This window comes from Nomascus leucogenys, chromosome 15, assembly GCF_006542625.1.
Source record: "Nomascus leucogenys isolate Asia chromosome 15, Asia_NLE_v1, whole genome shotgun sequence".
Classification (NCBI taxonomy): domain Eukaryota; kingdom Metazoa; phylum Chordata; class Mammalia; order Primates; family Hylobatidae; genus Nomascus; species Nomascus leucogenys.
The window spans coordinates 41,161,151-41,178,036 of record NC_044395.1 but is presented as its reverse complement, the minus strand read 5'-3'; the positions used below and the strand labels follow the sequence as shown (position 1 = coordinate 41,178,036).

The 16,886-nt window shown below is 37.8% G+C and overlaps 2 protein-coding genes and 8 non-coding genes across 21 annotated transcripts in view; 1 reads left to right on the top strand and 9 right to left on the bottom strand.

Annotated features, from left to right (window-relative positions):
- The window catches only part of CEP295 (centrosomal protein 295), a 69,055-nt gene extending 62,928 nt beyond the window's left edge, over positions 1-6,127 (top strand). For 4 of the 9 annotated variants that reach the window (XM_030794645.1, XM_030794644.1, XM_030794650.1 and 1 more), the window contains 6 exons: positions 985-1,162; positions 2,262-2,932; positions 3,986-4,126; positions 5,216-5,552; positions 5,644-5,743; positions 5,818-6,127. In XM_030794645.1, the coding sequence (XP_030650505.1) occupies positions 985-1,162; positions 2,262-2,932; positions 3,986-4,126; positions 5,216-5,552; positions 5,644-5,743; positions 5,818-6,040 (1,650 nt within the window). In that variant the 3' untranslated portion in view covers positions 6,041-6,127. Of the gene's footprint in view, positions 1-984; positions 1,163-2,261; positions 2,933-3,985; positions 4,127-5,215; positions 5,553-5,643; positions 5,744-5,817 lie in introns of those variants that run through there. The other 5 variants (XM_030794653.1, XM_030794648.1, XM_030794646.1 and 2 more) reach the window with 4 other exon arrangements.
- Positions 5,963-16,853, bottom strand: TAF1D (TATA-box binding protein associated factor, RNA polymerase I subunit D). Of its 4 annotated transcripts, none has more exons than XR_004026036.1 (12): positions 16,630-16,853; positions 14,585-14,677; positions 13,429-13,819; positions 12,397-12,572; positions 12,024-12,081; positions 11,479-11,642; positions 9,108-9,985; positions 8,844-8,878; positions 7,997-8,044; positions 7,200-7,545; positions 6,451-6,963; positions 5,963-6,222 (listed from the first exon to the last, which is right to left on the bottom strand). XR_004026036.1 is itself a non-coding variant. In XM_030794654.1 (6 exons), the coding sequence occupies exons 2-6, from the start codon at positions 14,650-14,652 to the stop codon at positions 11,499-11,501; spliced, it is 837 nt and encodes a 278-aa protein (XP_030650514.1). In that variant the 5' UTR covers positions 14,653-14,677; positions 16,630-16,853; the 3' UTR covers positions 11,268-11,498. The 4 variants fall into 4 exon arrangements, 1 of the variants encoding a protein (XP_030650514.1); XR_004026035.1 differs by having other exon boundaries at positions 7,499-7,545; XR_004026037.1 differs by having other exon boundaries at positions 6,451-7,545; positions 9,108-9,155; positions 9,950-9,985.
- On the bottom strand, positions 6,288-6,420 carry LOC115830544. The gene has a single exon (XR_004026094.1). It is a non-coding gene; the product is annotated as a small nucleolar RNA SNORA25 (small nucleolar RNA).
- LOC115830549 lies at positions 6,726-6,846 on the bottom strand. Its single transcript, XR_004026099.1, has one exon. It is a non-coding gene; the product is annotated as a small nucleolar RNA SNORA32 (small nucleolar RNA).
- LOC115830542 lies at positions 7,250-7,322 on the bottom strand. The gene has a single exon (XR_004026092.1). It is a non-coding gene; the product is annotated as a small nucleolar RNA Z40 (small nucleolar RNA).
- LOC115830545 lies at positions 7,759-7,888 on the bottom strand. The gene has a single exon (XR_004026095.1). It is a non-coding gene; the product is annotated as a small nucleolar RNA SNORA1 (small nucleolar RNA).
- Positions 8,114-8,252, bottom strand: LOC115830543. The gene has a single exon (XR_004026093.1). It is a non-coding gene; the product is annotated as a small nucleolar RNA SNORA8 (small nucleolar RNA).
- On the bottom strand, positions 8,985-9,056 carry LOC115830562. Its single transcript, XR_004026110.1, has one exon. It is a non-coding gene; the product is annotated as a small nucleolar RNA SNORD5 (small nucleolar RNA).
- Positions 9,225-9,356, bottom strand: LOC115830551. The gene has a single exon (XR_004026101.1). It is a non-coding gene; the product is annotated as a small nucleolar RNA SNORA18 (small nucleolar RNA).
- Positions 10,447-10,572, bottom strand: LOC115830554. The gene has a single exon (XR_004026104.1). It is a non-coding gene; the product is annotated as a small nucleolar RNA SNORA40 (small nucleolar RNA).
- Positions 16,854-16,886: the final 33 nt, after the last annotated feature.

The following is a 16,886-nucleotide window of genomic DNA, read 5'->3' as shown; positions in this document are numbered from 1 at the left end:
ACTCAGGAGGCTGAGGTGGGAGGACTGCTTGAGCCCAGGATGTGGAGGCTGCAGCGAGCTGAGATCATGCCACTACACTCCAGTCTGGGTGACAGAACTAGACCCTGTCTTTAAAAAAAGAAACAAACAAAAAATAATCACATGGAAAACTTAAATAAAAAATAAAAATAAATCCTATTGCCCAGACTACACCCTAGACCAATTAAAGCAGAGTCTCTGGGAGTGCTCAGATAGTGCTAATTATTATTATTATTTTTTAAGCTCCTCAAGTGATTCTAATGTTGAACCAAGTTTGAAAACAGCTGCATTGGGCCAGGTGCAGTGGCTCACACCTGTAATCCCAGCACTTTGGGAGTCTGAGGCGGGTGGATTGCTTGAGGCCAGGAGTTTGAGATCAGCCTGGCCAACATGGTGAAACCCCGTCTCTACTAAAAAACACAAAAGTTAGCTGGGTGTTATGGCATGCCTGTAGTCCCAGGTACTCGGGAGGCTGAGAACCGCTTGAACCTGGGAGGCAGAGGTTGCAGTGAGCCGAGATCGCACCACTGCACTTCAGCCTGGACAACATAGTAAGACCCCATCTCAAAAAAAAAAAAAAAAAAAGAAAACAGCTGCATTAAAATTTTGTTTGTCCCATCCATCTATCTCCACCTAGGGAGTATGATGCCATAAAAGGCTTGATAACAACTTTTAATTGTGGAACATATTTAAACAGTAAGGTAAATACAATTTTGCAAAATTTAAAGTATCTTCCTACATGGTCAAAGGAGCTGAGATTTAAACCTGAGTCTTTTTGCTTCCACTTCTTGATAGCCTGACATTTTAAAGTCTCTTTCATATTGATTGAAAAGAACTGGATTTGAAAAAGCAAATCATCACTGTCATAGTAAAGTGGTAATTAAGGAAGAGTAATACTAAAGGAACACAGTGATTACTGGTAATACCTAATCAGTATTTCAGCCTTTCCCTTTTGTTTCCTGCCAGAGATCAGATTCTTCATCTGAAAGCCACCGTGCTACTGGATCATCCAAAAGTACAGTTTATTTCACAGCACTGAGGAGGACCAGCATGCATTCTTCTCTTAACACAAGCCCAAATCAACAACCTGACACTAACTTGGCTCATGTTGGAGCTCACAGTTTTGCTACAGAAAATATTGGGGGTATGTATGACTAAATTAGAAAAAGTTAATTTTTTCATGATTTTTTACATCCATTTCCTTAGAAATTAAGCCTAGCACCTCTTGGTTTATCTTTACCCCTGTTCTCACCCCTATCCTGGGTGTTAAAAAATATTTAAATTACAGAAGTAATATATGCATTTTTTAAAACAATACTGAATGTTATCAAATAAAAGGAAAAGTGTTGCCTCTTGTTTCTCAATTTCCCTACCTCAATCATTATATGATAGTTAGCAGTTTAAGTATTCTTTTTTTTTTTTTTTTTTGGAGACTGAGTTTCATTCTTGTTGCCCAGGCTGGAGTGCAATGGCGTGATCTCGGCTCACTGCCACCTCCACCTCTAGGTTCAAGCAATTCTCCTGCCTCAGCCCTCCAAGTAGCTGGAATTACAGGCATGCACCACCACACTCAGCTAATTTTCTATTTTTAGTAGAGACAGGGTTTCACTATGTTGGTCAGGCTGGGCTAGAACTCCCGACCTCAGATGATCCACTCGTCTTGGCCTCCCAAAGTGCTGGGATTACAGGCGTGAGCCACCACGCCCAGCCAGTTTAAGTATTCTTCTTAGGCCAAGTATAGTGGCTCACGCCTGTAATCCTAGCACTTTGGGAGGCTGAGGCAGGAGGATCCGTGGAACCCAGGAGTTCAAGACCAGCCTGGGCAACATAGAAAACAAGTATTCTTCTTGAGCCTTTTGTACAAATTATTATATATACACACATACATACATAATTGAGATACACAAATTATATATACACATAGATAATTGAGATACACATGGATGCTTTATTCTTTATTAAAATCATATTCAGTTCTTATAGATGAAAAACATCCTCAGTTTATAGCCATATTGTCCTTATTAAATATTAATAGAAAAAGAAAAAATACTTGGTGTGAGCTGTAGAGTAGTTTGAGAAATCACTGTGACCATCCTTATCTTTGTATTCATGTTTATATACATCAACTTTTATGCCTAAAATTGTAGGTTACTTGCAATTGGATGATAAACTATTAGAGACTCAGTATCCAAGTTTTACAACATGTAACAATGATTAACTGATTTTTAAATTTCTTAATGCAGGATCTGAACAATGTTTTGAACAGCTTCAATGTTTTGAACAGCCAGAATATTCTTCACAGGAGAGCCAGCATGCTGATCTACCAAGTATTTTTAGCATTGAAGCAAGAGATTCTTCCCAAGGCATGAAAAATCAGAACTATCCCTCTGAAGAACATACTGAAATATTACAAAACAAGAAAAAAAGTGTTCATTTCCAGCTTTCTGTGGGAAACTTAAGTTCAGTCTACAGTTCATCTGATGAAGCTAATGTATTTGATCAGTTAAATGTACAACATAGCACTCCATGTGGTTCTAACTCTAGTGAGTGCTCAATAAAATACCAGCTAGAAAGCAGAAAGGAAAGGATGGGCTTTGAAGAACTATCAAAAAGAGGGGTTGTTACAATGCCACAAAGTCAAGGACTCACTGAAGATAATAAAAATGAAACCTGTAGGGTTTTAGACACACATCCACAGGTGGAGGAAATTGACTCTCACTTATGTTTAAGAACAGTGGAGATGGGAACTTCAATGCAGGCACCATATTCCTTAACTACTCAAAATAAAAAATATTTTGAGAATTCAGCTGAAACAGACATTCCAAAAATCACCAAAAAACTACCTCAACTAGGACAATCAGAGCTTTTTGCAAGTTCTGGATCATTTTCATTACAGAGCTCTATACCAGTCTGGGTAAGTGAAATCAGTGTTGTATAATTAACATTTAAGTTCCTTTTTGGGAAAAAAATTTTTTCTTTTAATATTAGAGATGAAGATCTCACTGTGTTACCCAGGCTGAACTCAAACTCCTAGGATCAAGGGATCCTCCTGCCTCAACTTCCCAAGTAGCTTGGACACACCACAATGCCTGGCAGGAAAAACTTGAAACAAAATACAAGCAAAACTGCTTGTTAATATTCCTATCAAGCTTGTGATCACTGGAAATATCCAGCATAATGAAGAAACTTAAAAATTTGAAAACTGTCTTCTGAGAGTATTTTACAAAAGATCCTTTTTCTCCCAATTCAGATATCCTTTCTCCACCTTCCCTGAAAAATGGTGGTTCTGCCTGTGCTTCAGCACTTTCAGTGTTGAGCCTCATTGCAGTGCACTGAATTCATCCATTATTGGAATAAGTATCGGAACCCTGCTACTCATACTAAGCAACTTATAATCTGCGTGCTTTCACCACCAGTCAACTGGTGACTGGTTTTCATCTAGCAGTATGTGCAGTTTATCCTTCCACATATAAACATAACAGATTGAAAATAAGAATTACAACTAAACCACGTTTTATTTGGCTGCTTTTGTTCTTGTTGTGTTTAGATACTTCTTTTGAAACATTTATAATCTGTTAGCAGTCAGTGGCCCACATTTGGTAGCCCAGTCAACCCCTGCTCCCTTTAGAGAGGATACAATTCTGCACAGCCCCAGCCAAACTGCATTTATATTTTTTGCCCAACACTACAAGCATTTAGGTTTGTAATCATTGTGGTAGATACTTTCAGTTCATTGTCACACTATGTCATCCCCTCCCCAAAGTGGACTCCAGTATTTCTACAACTGAATGCTGGAGTTACAGAAGCCTAAGGAAATCTGATCTGTTGGTCTTTCCCAATTATTGCTTTTCTTCCTCCATTTTCACATTTATATACACTTGCAAAAAATGTGCATTATATACAAAATGTTTTTTTTTCAAGTGTTTTAAGGCTATTTTGACATGTTCCTTTTAATTGTGGTTCACAGGAAACAGAAACTGGCCATGGTATAATGGAAGAACCAGAACTTACTTTAGTAAGCACCAGTGATAACAGTATTGCTGAAATGGATTTTGCAAATTTAACCCTAGAAGAGAAGAGCGAGAATGAAGCAAAAAGCTGCTTTCAGGTGAATTTAAGCATGCCTTCTATTTTATTCCATTACAAGCAAACTAGCTGATTGTCTCTTACAACTTATCAGAAGGTACTCATTGGAGGGAATTATGCTATGGATTTAACTAACCCGACACCCCTACCAGCTCTCAATTTGTCTTAAACCTTCACAATTCTGTCAACCACTGTGCATTTTCTTTTAATCCCCACTTCAATTTATGCCCATCTCCAAGACTCTGGTAGAACTAATCTTATTATACAGCTAGTGTTAGGGTGCCAAGTTGAAAGTTTTACCTAAACTTATTCCAGATATTGAAAAATGACTTCAGAACAACTGGTAATTTTACTACGGTAGTAGGGGGGCAGTAAGAATAAAACTATCCAAACAGAGGCCTAGAGGTGTGAGGGCAGTGGAGCCTGAGTCCAGAAGTTCAAGACCAGCCTGGGCAACAAGGCAAAACCCAATCCCTACAAGACACAAAAATTAGGCATGGTGGCGGGTCTCTAGACCCAGCTAAGATTGAGGCTGCAGTGAGCTGTGATCATGCTGCTGCACTCTAATCTGACAACAGAGCAAGACCCCTTCTTAAAAAAAAAAAAAAAAAAGATTTTTTTTTTTTTTTTTTGAGATGGAGTGTCACTCTTTCACCCAGGCTGGAGTGCAATGGCGTGATCTGGGCTCACTGCAGGCTCCGCCCCCCGGGGTTGCACTCCAGCCTGGGTGAAAGAGCGAGACTCCATCTCAAAAAAAAAAAAAAAAAATTTTTTTTTTTAAGAAGGGGTCTTGCTCTGTTGTCAGATTAGAGTGCAGCAGCATGATCACAGCTCACTGCAGGCTCCGCCCCCCGGGGTTCACGCCATTCTCCTGCCTCAGCCTCCCGTGTAGCTGGGACTACAGGCGCCCACCACCTCGCCCGGCTAATTTTTTGTATTTTTAGTAGAGACGGGGTTTCACCATGTTAGCCAGGATGGTCTCATCTCCTGACCTCGTGATCCGCCCACCTCGGCCTCCCAAAGTGGTGGGATTACAGGCGTGAGCCACCATGCCCGGCCTAAAAAAAAAAATTTTTAAGGTGAATAAAACATGCAACTTTCTTGCCATTAGGTGAGTGAGTTTCTGCCTCTTGTATCAGGAACAGAAGCCTCAGATTATCCAGCTGTATCAGAACTTTCCATAGAAAAACCAAGGACAGCATCTACAGGTAAGCCTTGGATGGCCTCCACACTTCTAATGGAAAGTAGATACTTTGCCTATTTCTGTCATAAATTTATTTTCCCCCCAACAGAAACCCCTCGATGGTTTACACCTATACCAGGGAGCTTACAAAAGAGAAAACAATCATTTATGGAGAGATCCCACCAGAGGCAGAAAGAAATAAGGAATAAAATTCGTGTCTCTGAAAATTCTAAAATCAAAACAGTTAAAGAGAAACCATCTCTAAGTATGTTGAATTTTTAAAATCTTCACCAACCAACTCCCTTAAATGTTTAAAGCCTTGTGATTATAACTTGATTTCACTTTTCTTTCCTCAGGTTCATCTGTGAGTCGTCTAAAGGGTGTGATTAAAGTCAGAGCATCTTTTCCTGAAGACAGACAGACTACACAGGCTCTAAGGCACCAAAGGGGTCTAAGGTAGGGTTTTGTTTTTTTCTTAGTGATTTACTTTTTGCAATGTTTATCTCTAATTCTATATAAATTCTTTACAGGTTATACAATCAACTAGCTGAAGTGAAACAACAAAAGGAAGAAAAAGCAAAACAAGAAGCTTATGCCCAAAACAGAGCAAGGGCAAAAGAATTCCATAAGGTGAGTGTAACTGAGGGGGAAGGACCTAATTTTTCAAGCATGAAGTACACAACTGAAACTGCTAAATTTTTATTCCTTCCACAGAAAACACTAGAGAAACTTCGAGCCAAAAATACATGCTGACTTTCCAGAAACAGTGTAAAGAGGTTTTTTTTAATTGTGTATATGTAGCATTAGACAAAATTATTTAAAGTCAATAAATTTTTATTCAAAGAATTCCATGTTGTGATTTCTTCCACTGTCCATCAAGGTCACTTTTGATCCTCTAAAGAGCTGGAGTCAAAAGAGGTATCTTCAAGTTTGCCCTGAAAAAGAGAAATTTTAATTAACCTTTAAAACTCTCACATGGCAACAATCATGGATTATTAAGTTTTATATCTCCTCGGGAAAACATAGCACCAAACATAGGAGTGCTATGGCATCCTATAGAGAACTTCCATCTTTGGTCACAGCGTTAAGAGCTCTGGGTTTCACAGCCTCATGAGCCCTCTTTGAAATGACCTATACAAATGTCTTTTCTAATGCATACATACCTTTTTAATGAAACTGATCCAGCTGTCCTGTCAGCCCTACATAACAATAACATAAAAGTAAATTTTACATTTCCAGAGATGATTGTACAGTTAGTGAACACGAATGAGTCCTAGAACGAGCCTGAGTTAACTCTACTACAAACTGCTTGGTTATTAGCAACCCACAAGGGTTACAATACAAAGGCAAAGCACATCCGCATGATTCAAGAGATCTAGAAGAATTTTAAAATCTCACTGATTTTAAAGAAAAATCATATGTGGTTCACATTATAATCAACTGTTCCCAATAAGCTGATTGCTAGCAAAGTAGCAGAGAGAAAACCTACTGGGAAATTTTTTTATGGTCATGTCCACAGCAAATGAGAAACTGCATTCTAAAAGCCTTGGTAATGACCATTATACCCTTGAGCAAATAACTTATGGTTAAGATAAAAACCATTACTTGCCATAATTACTTTGGCTTCTGTCATCTCCTTTTAATATGGATATACTGATGAAGACTTTGAAATTCACCTATGGAAAAATGTGTATTTCAAATTTATATTTACTATTAAGTGCAGAAATCAATCTTTCAGAATGAGGTTGCTTAGGTTCCAAATTATCTTAAAACCCGGCACCCCAACTAAGGTATTGAAAATTCCATGCTTAAAATAGCTATTTAAACTAATAGGTATTTTTTAAAAAATCAATGATCCCATGCCCATTCACATCTGAATTTGCTCTATGATCAGGTTTCTGGTAACTTTTACCTTTGAGCTTTTATAATCTTCTGAAATACAATGGAATATTTAATGTAAATGGATGTTCAGAAAGGCCATTTTCACTCAGCCCATTCAGAGCAGTTGAACATTTCGCCCATCATCATAACATCATTAATAATAAAGTTTAAACACATAATAAGTCTAGTCTTTTTTTACTCCTAAGTGGTGATAAATGTTGCAATAGCATTACTAGATAAATAAATGTAATAACCTAAAATAACATTTGGAGAAAAGCTAGTATTCAGCAAAACAACCTGCATGGCCTTTTAAGTAATGAATTAACTTACCAAGAATTTTTGGGATCTAATTTCTTCAACCAATTTACTTTAGGGTCCTAGAAGATGAATTGTACAAAGTACACTTATATTTTGACACCTGATCCAAGACACAGTCATGTACCACATTACAATGTTTCAGTCAATATATAGCATACAAAAACAACAGTGGTCCTATAAGAGCTGAAAATTCCTTATTACTTAAATGTTATTGTTTCTAATATTGAAAAGTCAACATTTTTCTCCTACATATTTTACTCATAAGCATGGCAAAATGTTACAGGTCTCATTGTCACCACTGCAATATGCATACTGTGATGGAAGCATAACCTGTCTCAATTTAGCCACATTAACTATTTTTGGACACCATGATCAACAGTGCCCATTCTCTAGAATGAGGCATTGTAAGTCTTTAAAGCTTAGTAGTGTATTTGTACAAAGTTCTTGTTATGCTGGCAATGCCACCAATAGAGGGAAACAAGCAGAATCAGTAGAAACAGAGAATCTTACCTTTTTACTGTAGGTGGTGGGGATCTGCCTGGTTCTCAATTTGACACCCTGGAAAAAGAAAAGCATTGCTTACTATTTTAGAGTATATCAAACTGAACACTGAGAAACCTATACAAATACTGTATCAATAGAAATACCAGGTTTAACAAGCACAAAGCCAAGAAAACCAACGATGCCAGATACTGAATTTCTATAGCACTGACCTTTGAACACCCTAGCAGGTATAAACTGCTGAGTGCAGATACCATGCAGTGCAATTATGACTGAACTGTACAACTCGTATTCCCAAATTTGCAATATTGCTGAGAAATGCTTTCACAAACCTCTCAAATTCAAGTTCCTTTAACAAGTACAATAATTTGACCTTTTTTCCTAATTGTCACTGTAATAAGGAAGCTACATTAACTTCATTTTAAGCTGCAACTCTAGTCTTTGCCTAATCTTTGCCCAGTCTCTCTATAAAACTTACAGATGGTATACATGTAACTTAACAGATCAAGCAGACTACAAACGTCAAGCTCACTGTTGCTCAAACTGCCAGTTATGCAAAATTCTTTTAATGTAATTCATATCCCTATTGATTCAACATATCCACACAGGTTTACATGACTTTAGGATGAAATATGTGTAACTGCCAGTTGAATAACGATGCAAAGAATATAGGTAGTTTCATTTGGTAGGTATAGACATGCAGTCTCTTCATTTTCCTTCTCTATACGAATATATATATTGTAATATTTTTGCCAGTATCATACTAATTCTGTGTTATACCTGAAATACTGGGATGGTGTACTTTATTTCTCATCTTTTGAGTCCTTGATTATTGTAAGTTAAATATTTTACTTACCTCTCAACACGAATGAGTTCAAATCACATTCATTCCTACAGAAAGTACCAATTAAAGATTTAGAAAGGATACATTTCCAGTTATTAAAACTAAAACCCAAGTATAAATTTAAGATCCAGTTTATTATATAGCCATATCCAGCTCTGTCAGAATTAAGTTTTAGTTCATGCCCATATCACTCAGCAGTTGAACAGTTAAATTCATCATCTGAACTGTAATCCTATTTCCCAAAAAATTATACTGTCACCAATTAATAAAACTTACCTAAGCAATCACTCAAGAATGGTACAGATGTGTGGAATATACCAATACCTAAGGTAAAAAAGTAGATTATCTGGTTTTTCATAACGTTTAGTAACTGTCTTTTTTCAAACTTTTAGCAACTGTCTTGTAGTTCCTGCCCACAGATCTAACAATAGTCCTGTGAGTAAGGTAAAACCACAGAGTTACTCTATGAGGCGTTTCCAACGATGTGCAGGCTACAGGAAAAGCCCCATCGGGATAGACCTCAACCACTATTTACAAGGTTTTGATTTTTTTTTAAGACACAGGATCTGCTGTGTCTTTTAAAAATCGTGTGATTCTTGCTGAATCGCTTGAGCCCAGGGGTTTGAGGCTAATTTTAATTCTTGGCTCAAAATTAGTTGTCATCCATGATAAAATACAGGAATATAATGTGCCTGTAAGTTATGACTTTGGCATTATATAACTTTTAATCAAACTCTACATCATTCAAATTTATGAATTCTTACAACCTGTGTAATCATTTCATTATACTCTATCTTGCATTAAACCATAAAATCCTCTACCTCATTTTAGATTGTGCATTAATTCAAAATAATGCCGTAGGCTTCAAGTAGGAAATCCAAAGTTCTGATTATTGCTACAAACTAACAAATTCGGGACCCTCTAATGCTTGCAACTAAAATGAATCTGACACACCACTATAAAATGTGTGAATCTAGGATTCTTCTTTTCAGAAATCAGTATAAGTGGGAATTAAAAGCATGGCAGAAATGTCTCTGAATAAAATGAAACTTGCTTGCTCTGACAACATACTGTTTCCTACACATAAATACGATGTGAAAACTCATATTGAGACATACCTTTAACTCCAGACACCATGTTCTCAAGATAAAAGCCTTCAAAACAAAAAGCCATTGTATATATTGTCAGCATGAAATTGGAATACAAAATACTGCTGAGGATTTCCCTCATATCCCATGCTGTTTATCTATTCTACAGTCCTAGAATCAACCTTTTTTCCTTGAGACAGGGTCTGTCTTTGTTACTCAGGCTGTAGTACAGTGGTGCCATCAAAGCTCAGTGCAGCCTCCAACTCTTGGGCTCAATCCTTTTGCCTCAGCCTCCCCTTTGTGAGTAACTCCAACTACCGACACATGCCCCAGTACCCAGCTACTTTTTAAATTTTTGTGGAGATGAGGTGTTTCTTTCTTTCTTGCCCAAGCTGGTCTTGAACTCCTGGTTTCAAGCAATACTCCCACCTCGGTGTGGGGATTGTAGGCTTGACCCATTGCACCTGGCCTGGAACCAACCTTTATGGCTATCAATACTTCCATCAATCAACTGTCTCAGGTATCATAATATCCCTTCTTATATGTATCAAAACTCATACTGAACAATGAGTTCTGGGTTGCAAAAGAGGATTTATTTTTTGCACCTATCCATAAGTCTTTGTCCACGTTAAACAAAAACATACGTAAGTGCAGTCCCAAAATGCACTACATAGCAGAGTAGTCAGCTCTATTGTGATCAAAATAATGAACATCGGGGTAATCACTGGTTCTCCCCACGTGTACATGTTAAATAAATGTGTATGCCTTTTCTTGAACTAAAAAAAAGTGAAAATGGTAGTTAAAAGTAGTATTAGGCTGGGTGCCATGGCTCAACGCCTATAATCCCAGCACTTTGGGAGGCCAAGGCAGGCGGATCGCCTGAGGTCAGGAGTTCAAGACCATGGTGAAAGCCTATCTCTATTAAAAATATAAAAACTAGCTGGGTGTGCTGGCTAACGCCTGTAATCCCAGCTACTAGGGAGGCTGAGGCAGAATCGCTTGAACCCGGGAGATGGAGGTTGCAGTAAGCCAAGATTGCGCCATTGCACTACAACCTGGGTGACAGATCGAGACTCTGTAAAAAGAATAGTATTAAAGATACTCAAAATTTGGGAAGGGAAATGAGGTTATTACAATACTAAGCATCTGACAGGTCACCTTTGTCATGGCTGAACAAAGCTGAGATAAAATTAGAGCATTTCAAATACCCTCTTCAAGATGGTTGGGTGTCAAGTTACTTAATCTTTAAGATTTTCTTTTCAAAATTAAAATCACTACACTTCATTGTTTCAATACTCACAGGACACCTGTAAGCTCTTATTCAGAAATCAAATGACAATTTCTCAAATTTTTCTATGTATTTTCTCTGGTGTTTTAATGGTTTTTTTCTAATTATTACTACTTCACACATTTCTTTCACAAACTTCTTCACAGGGTTAAAATTTTTTTTTCTTGTTATAAAGTCCTGGGTTTCAGAATTTCTTCATCACCAGACTGGTACATATATCCACATTTATCTTTATTCATTTCTATGAAGTCATTTTTTCTATATGCTTCACCTTTGACATTCATGATCCTGTCACATTTTCAGGCCTCTCTGTCCAGTATTTTTGGGTTTTGTAGCTCTCTTTTTAGACAAAGCAACTTCTTCAGTAATATCCTCTTCTTCTAAGTATACACTCAGTCTTACAGGGAATTCAGAACTTACTATGAAACTATCCCCCTGCATAAAACAAACAAAAATCATGGATTAAGCAATAACTCAAATGGTTTAGTAATTACATATAGCTGAATGCCCTGGATTACTTCAGATAACCTAGAGACTACATGTAGATGTTAAAAATCCAAATTAACATCTGCTTATTTTTTCATTTGATATCCTAACTAGCGATAATACGTATCAGAATGCTATTTATTATAGTACTGAAAACCCCATGTTATCAAGTCTCTAAAAAATTATTTTCCTTCTTGCATTTCCTGCAGTAAACTTATAGAGCTTTTCAAAAGTTAAATGAAGTGTTAAGAGAAAAACTAAATACAATTCCTTCTGTACCAACCAACTCCAGCATTCCCAAAATGGAACAGGAAAAAATAAGTCGCTTACTGCCAATTTGATATCACATTCGTTATCTTCAAGATGTGTTGCATCCTCATCCTCTGCTCTGTAATATTAAAATTTATCATCACTGAGATGACAGAATCTTCTATGACCTAATTAGTTGTATATTCCACTCTGAAATATAACTGTAACTGCAATGCTAGTCAAAGCAAACACAAAATTTGAGAATTTTGTGTTCTAGAGAATTATAGATGTATTGTGTGCCAAGCTTGGCTCAACTGTAATAATCCCAATTGTCATACTCTGTATCTTTGTTCATTATTTAAGTATAACTATATTAAAGGCAAAATATGAAGCAATTAACATAAAAGTTTAATTTATAACCTATTATCAAAGTATTCCATATGATTCCACTTACGCTGACTCCTCAATAGGAGAAATGGATCCATCATCATCCAAAAATTTATATCTACGACTGTCAAAATCTTCATTTTCTAAATCTTCACCAACATTCATTTGTTTCAATGATTCTTTCAGGTGGTGTTCATACTTCAGTTTTTCAATATAGTTAAAAAATCCTCTTGCAACAGCTTGCTATATATTAAAAACACCATAAGTATGTCAACATTTTTCTTTCACGACCCAGCAGGTGCCTATGTTCAAAAAGGGCAATGCCCCCCCTTAACAAAGACTCTGAATTTGCTATCTTAACTACTCCCCACTTGTGGACATATCAAATACTGATTATTAAAATTCACATTACAATTATAAATTTACCTAAGCTGGTACCAAGGAAAAGTGAAGTACATATCTTGTCATTTCTGGGACTTACTAAAGGCATTTTAAAATGTAAAAACAGGAATAAGATTTCTAATGTTTACTATAATCACCTTAAAGAGATTAACTGAAGAGATTAACATGTATTAATCCTCCCAAATAAAATTTCAGGTTTTGGCAAGGGATCATAAATTCTGCATTCATTCAACATACAACTCTCAAATATTTAAAAAAGTCTACTCCTAAGTATTAGTGTATTTTTCAGATAATTGGCTTAGAAACATCCAGGCCTTAAGAATATATCCACTGAACATAAGGCATGTGTGGTTTTCGTTTAGGTTACTGCAAAAGTAATTTCAAGTTATGTGAGCTTTTATTATCCCCACTGAGTTTTAGGGTTGTGTTTAAAGACCTGAGATGGGATGAGATCAAAGGATTTTATACAAAGAGCGTTGGAGCACTATCTTTTAAATCTGGCAAAAGTGTAGTTATATAAGAGATACAAGTCAAGATTCAGTTGAAGGATAGGGTGGACTTTAGGGGTAAGTCAGTATAGAAGAGTATCAAAATTGCAGACAGTCTGTTCCCAGTATATGAGACAATTCTAAATTGGCCAACAAATCATTTTGGCATCTGAGTTATGTGTAGCCATGTATGTAAAATGCTGACTCACCTCAAACGTTAAAATTTTTCTCCAAGGCGGGTTTTTTTCATTCTCTGATTCTAAAAATGGGAAGCCAGATCCTCTGCTTCTAAATTGTTTCTTCTTATCTATTAGTGAGTATATAGGATTTCTCCTTCCTTCTGGTCTTCCCCTTGGTCTTCCTGTTGGCTGGTACTTCCTCTTTTTCTTTTTTTTATATCTCTTTTTCCTGTTCTTGAATCTTTCAAAAATAGCTTTTATAGTCAATGGTATTGGTTCAAAAGATGAGTCACTTGATGAATCACTTGCGTGAACACTTTCAGGTGTACGAACAAATTTTCGAATGGGGTTTCTTTTCTCCCGTTTAGGTGAGTAAGGGATACACTGAGTTTTAAATAAGCTGGTATCAGAAGAGTTATCACTAGAAAAATGGGAAAAAAAATTAATTTCATCTTCCTTTCTTACTGCTTATTACCATTAATACCCAGTCCCAAATGTACATTTCTTCCAAAACCAACTCAGAAAACACGCCCAGAATTAAAAATTTTTTAAAGGATGGGCTCGGAACCAGCCAGCCTTTCTGCTGACCATCCTATTTAAATAGCCCATAAAGCTACAGCTCTTATTAAAGAGTTTTGTAGACATCATCTTGCCGTCACCCAGACTGGAGTGCAGTGTTGCAATCACAGCTCACTGCAATCTCAAACTCCTGGAAACTCCAGGGATGCTCCTGCCTCAGCCTCCCAAGTAGCTAGCTAGGACTAATAGCATGCACCACTATGCTCAACTTACAAAAAAAACTATGTATCTTTCAAGACAATGTATGAGCTCCAAAAGGCTGTATGGTTCGGTTCACTGCTAAGAGCGTCTGAGTAAAACAAACAGCCTACCGAACCGGAGGATGTAGTCTGGAAGAGATGCTAATATGACCTAAAGAATACATTTTTTCTCGAAGAATGTGTCCCTTTATAATATATTCACATTTTGAATTTAAAGTATTTGCAATGCTATTATATCAATCTATATAACTAGATAAACTTGGAAGGTCAGTGAAATCTAGTTTTCTTTCTTTCCCAATTCCTGAAAATTATCTTTACTGTCACTCATTATATACAATAGTTTCTCGTAATTCAGATACAATAAACATGATTGAATCCACTCAGTTCTCCAGTAAAAACCCACTCACCTTCGATTTGCAAGTTCCACAGCATCAGATGTCACATGGTCAAGAGAATCTATTCCTGATTTATCCATCAGTTGCTTTGTTTTAAACAGTTTTCTGAAATTATGAAATTTAGTAAATATGACAAAGCTTCCCTAAATATTGACACATTATCTACTACAGTGTTGAACATGGTCAGACTATGCCAATGATTTTAGGCAAAATCATTTACCAAGGTTAAGCTTCTTATCCATTTCAGATCAGTTTCTTTAAAAAGAAATCCAGAAATTCTATTCACAGGTTCTTTCAGTTTTTACCCTCTAAATGTATCCAATGCAACAAGATTCCAAAAAAGTACTGTCACTTCCAACAAAAGCATCTTTCAATATAAGTAAAAAATGTAGTTTTATCATTAGCCACATATTTTAACGTACAATTACCAATACAGTATTAATGTACAATTAAAAGCCATTTTCCAAGATCAAAGGGGGAATTCCTAAGGCAAAGTGTGCCCTATATAAACCAGGAAAAGGATCTCCAATCAATAAACCATTTTAAACTCCTAATCACCTCTCCATTATAATTCCTAGATTCTTCATTCCTAGATTCATTTAAGTAACTGAACTTTGTCATACTGCATCTTTGCCATTATTGGTGGAAACTGACAAGTTCTGAATTCTCAACCTTTTTCAATAACTATCATAATTCTTGTGTCTTCATCGCCATGGTAGAGAGTATACAACATACCAAAAAAAAGAAAAAGATTCCTTCTTCTGAGCTAAAAGAAAAAAGAAAAACAGGTTGGTCTAGGTGGCTCAGGCCTGTGTAACACAAAACTTTGGGAGGTCTAGGCGGGCGGATCGCTTGAGCCCAGGAGCTCAAGACCAACCTGGGCAACGTGGTGAAACGCCGTCTCTACAAAAAATACAGAAATTAGCCAGAATAGTGGCGCACGCCTGTTGTCAGGAGGCTGAGGTAGGTGGAATACCTGAGCCTGGGAGGTGGAGGTTGTATGTAGTGAGCCTCAGCAACACAAGGAGACCCTTGTCTCCACAAAAAATTCTTAAAATCCTGGCTAGGTGTGGTGGCCCGTGCCTTTGCTCCCAGCCACTCGGGAGGATCGCATGAGCCGCGGTGGAGGTTGCTGTGAGCCGAGATTGCACCACTACACTCCAGCCTGGACGACAGAGCAAGACCCTGTCTCAGAAAAAAAAAAAAAAAAAAGCCATGGCAACAAAAATTAAAGATAACTACTTATTTCACTATTGTACTTGCCTTACTCAATCTCGTCTCATTCTGTAGCTTCTTGGGAACTGACATGAGTCATTACATATAAATCCTAGGATGAACTAGCAAAATATTTAAATATAAATATTTAAAATATAAAACGATAAGGTCACCAAGAGCTCAGATTTGTTAAATGCCCCCTGTGGTAATTTCCTGGTAGAACGTCTTACTAGCTTTTTTAAGTACAAGATTCTACAAAGTCATTAAATATCGAATGCTCAAAAACGGAACTCAACAAAAATTCGCCCCCATGCTTTAATGGTTATACCTGTGGTTAATTTTTTTTAAAGTAGGGATTATCAAAATAAAGCTAGCTCAATAATCACTTTTTCGAAGTGTTTACTTGGGTGTGGATGCCTCCGCCGGGATTCTGCAATTCTTAGAGGCCACGTGGGCAGAGAGCGGCGCTTTACCCGGAGCTAACGCTGTGACCACCAGCGCCTCTCACCCGGCAGCGCCTAACCTGCAGAAAACTGGCGCTAGTAATGGGTACCTCACATATGAAGGTTAAATCACGTAATAAAGTTAAACTTCTCGGCAACACGTTTTAACACCTCCATCGCAAGATATAATGAAGCCCGTCCACACTACAACCACTTTTTTGTGTGACTCATACCAGCCGCGTGGTGCGGACTGGCCTGCAGCCGTGATCCCTTCACCCTCTCGGCCCGACTTCGGAGGCTCGATCCTCCGGACCAAGGCAGGGTCCCCAGGAAACCCCAGATATGCAACGCCTCCCCCGCCCGCCAGGCCCGGATGGCCTCGCCCTCTTAGCAACCTACCTAAAACGGCCTCACAGTGGGTGCAACCGCGCACTTGCTGCTCGTAACCCAGGCCTCCTCGGCCCAAAACCCGCGACTGGCGTGGTGCGTCAGTCCTACAGATCTGCACACACCACCCTCCCGACCTCAGCCCTCCAACTCCCGATAAGCAGCCGACCTCCTCCAACCGTGCGGAAGAAAAGGATGGGCTATTTCCGCGGCCCAAGTAATAGTCAGGCCGAAATATCGCGATACAACTTAGCTTCCGGGAAGAAGGC

Bases quoted from the DNA above. Each gene is read 5' to 3' on its own strand.
- TAF1D (XM_030794654.1), bottom strand. From the start codon at position 14,652: ATGGATAAATCAGGAATAGATTCTCTTGACCATGTGACATCTGATGCT. The intron at 13,820-14,584 runs GTGAGTGGGTTT...CCATTTTTCTAG, and splicing joins GTGGAACTTGCAAATCGAAG to TGATAACTCTTCTGATACCA. The intron at 12,082-12,396 runs GTAAGTGGAATC...TTAATATTACAG, and splicing joins TCTCCTATTGAGGAGTCAGC to AGCAGAGGATGAGGATGCAA.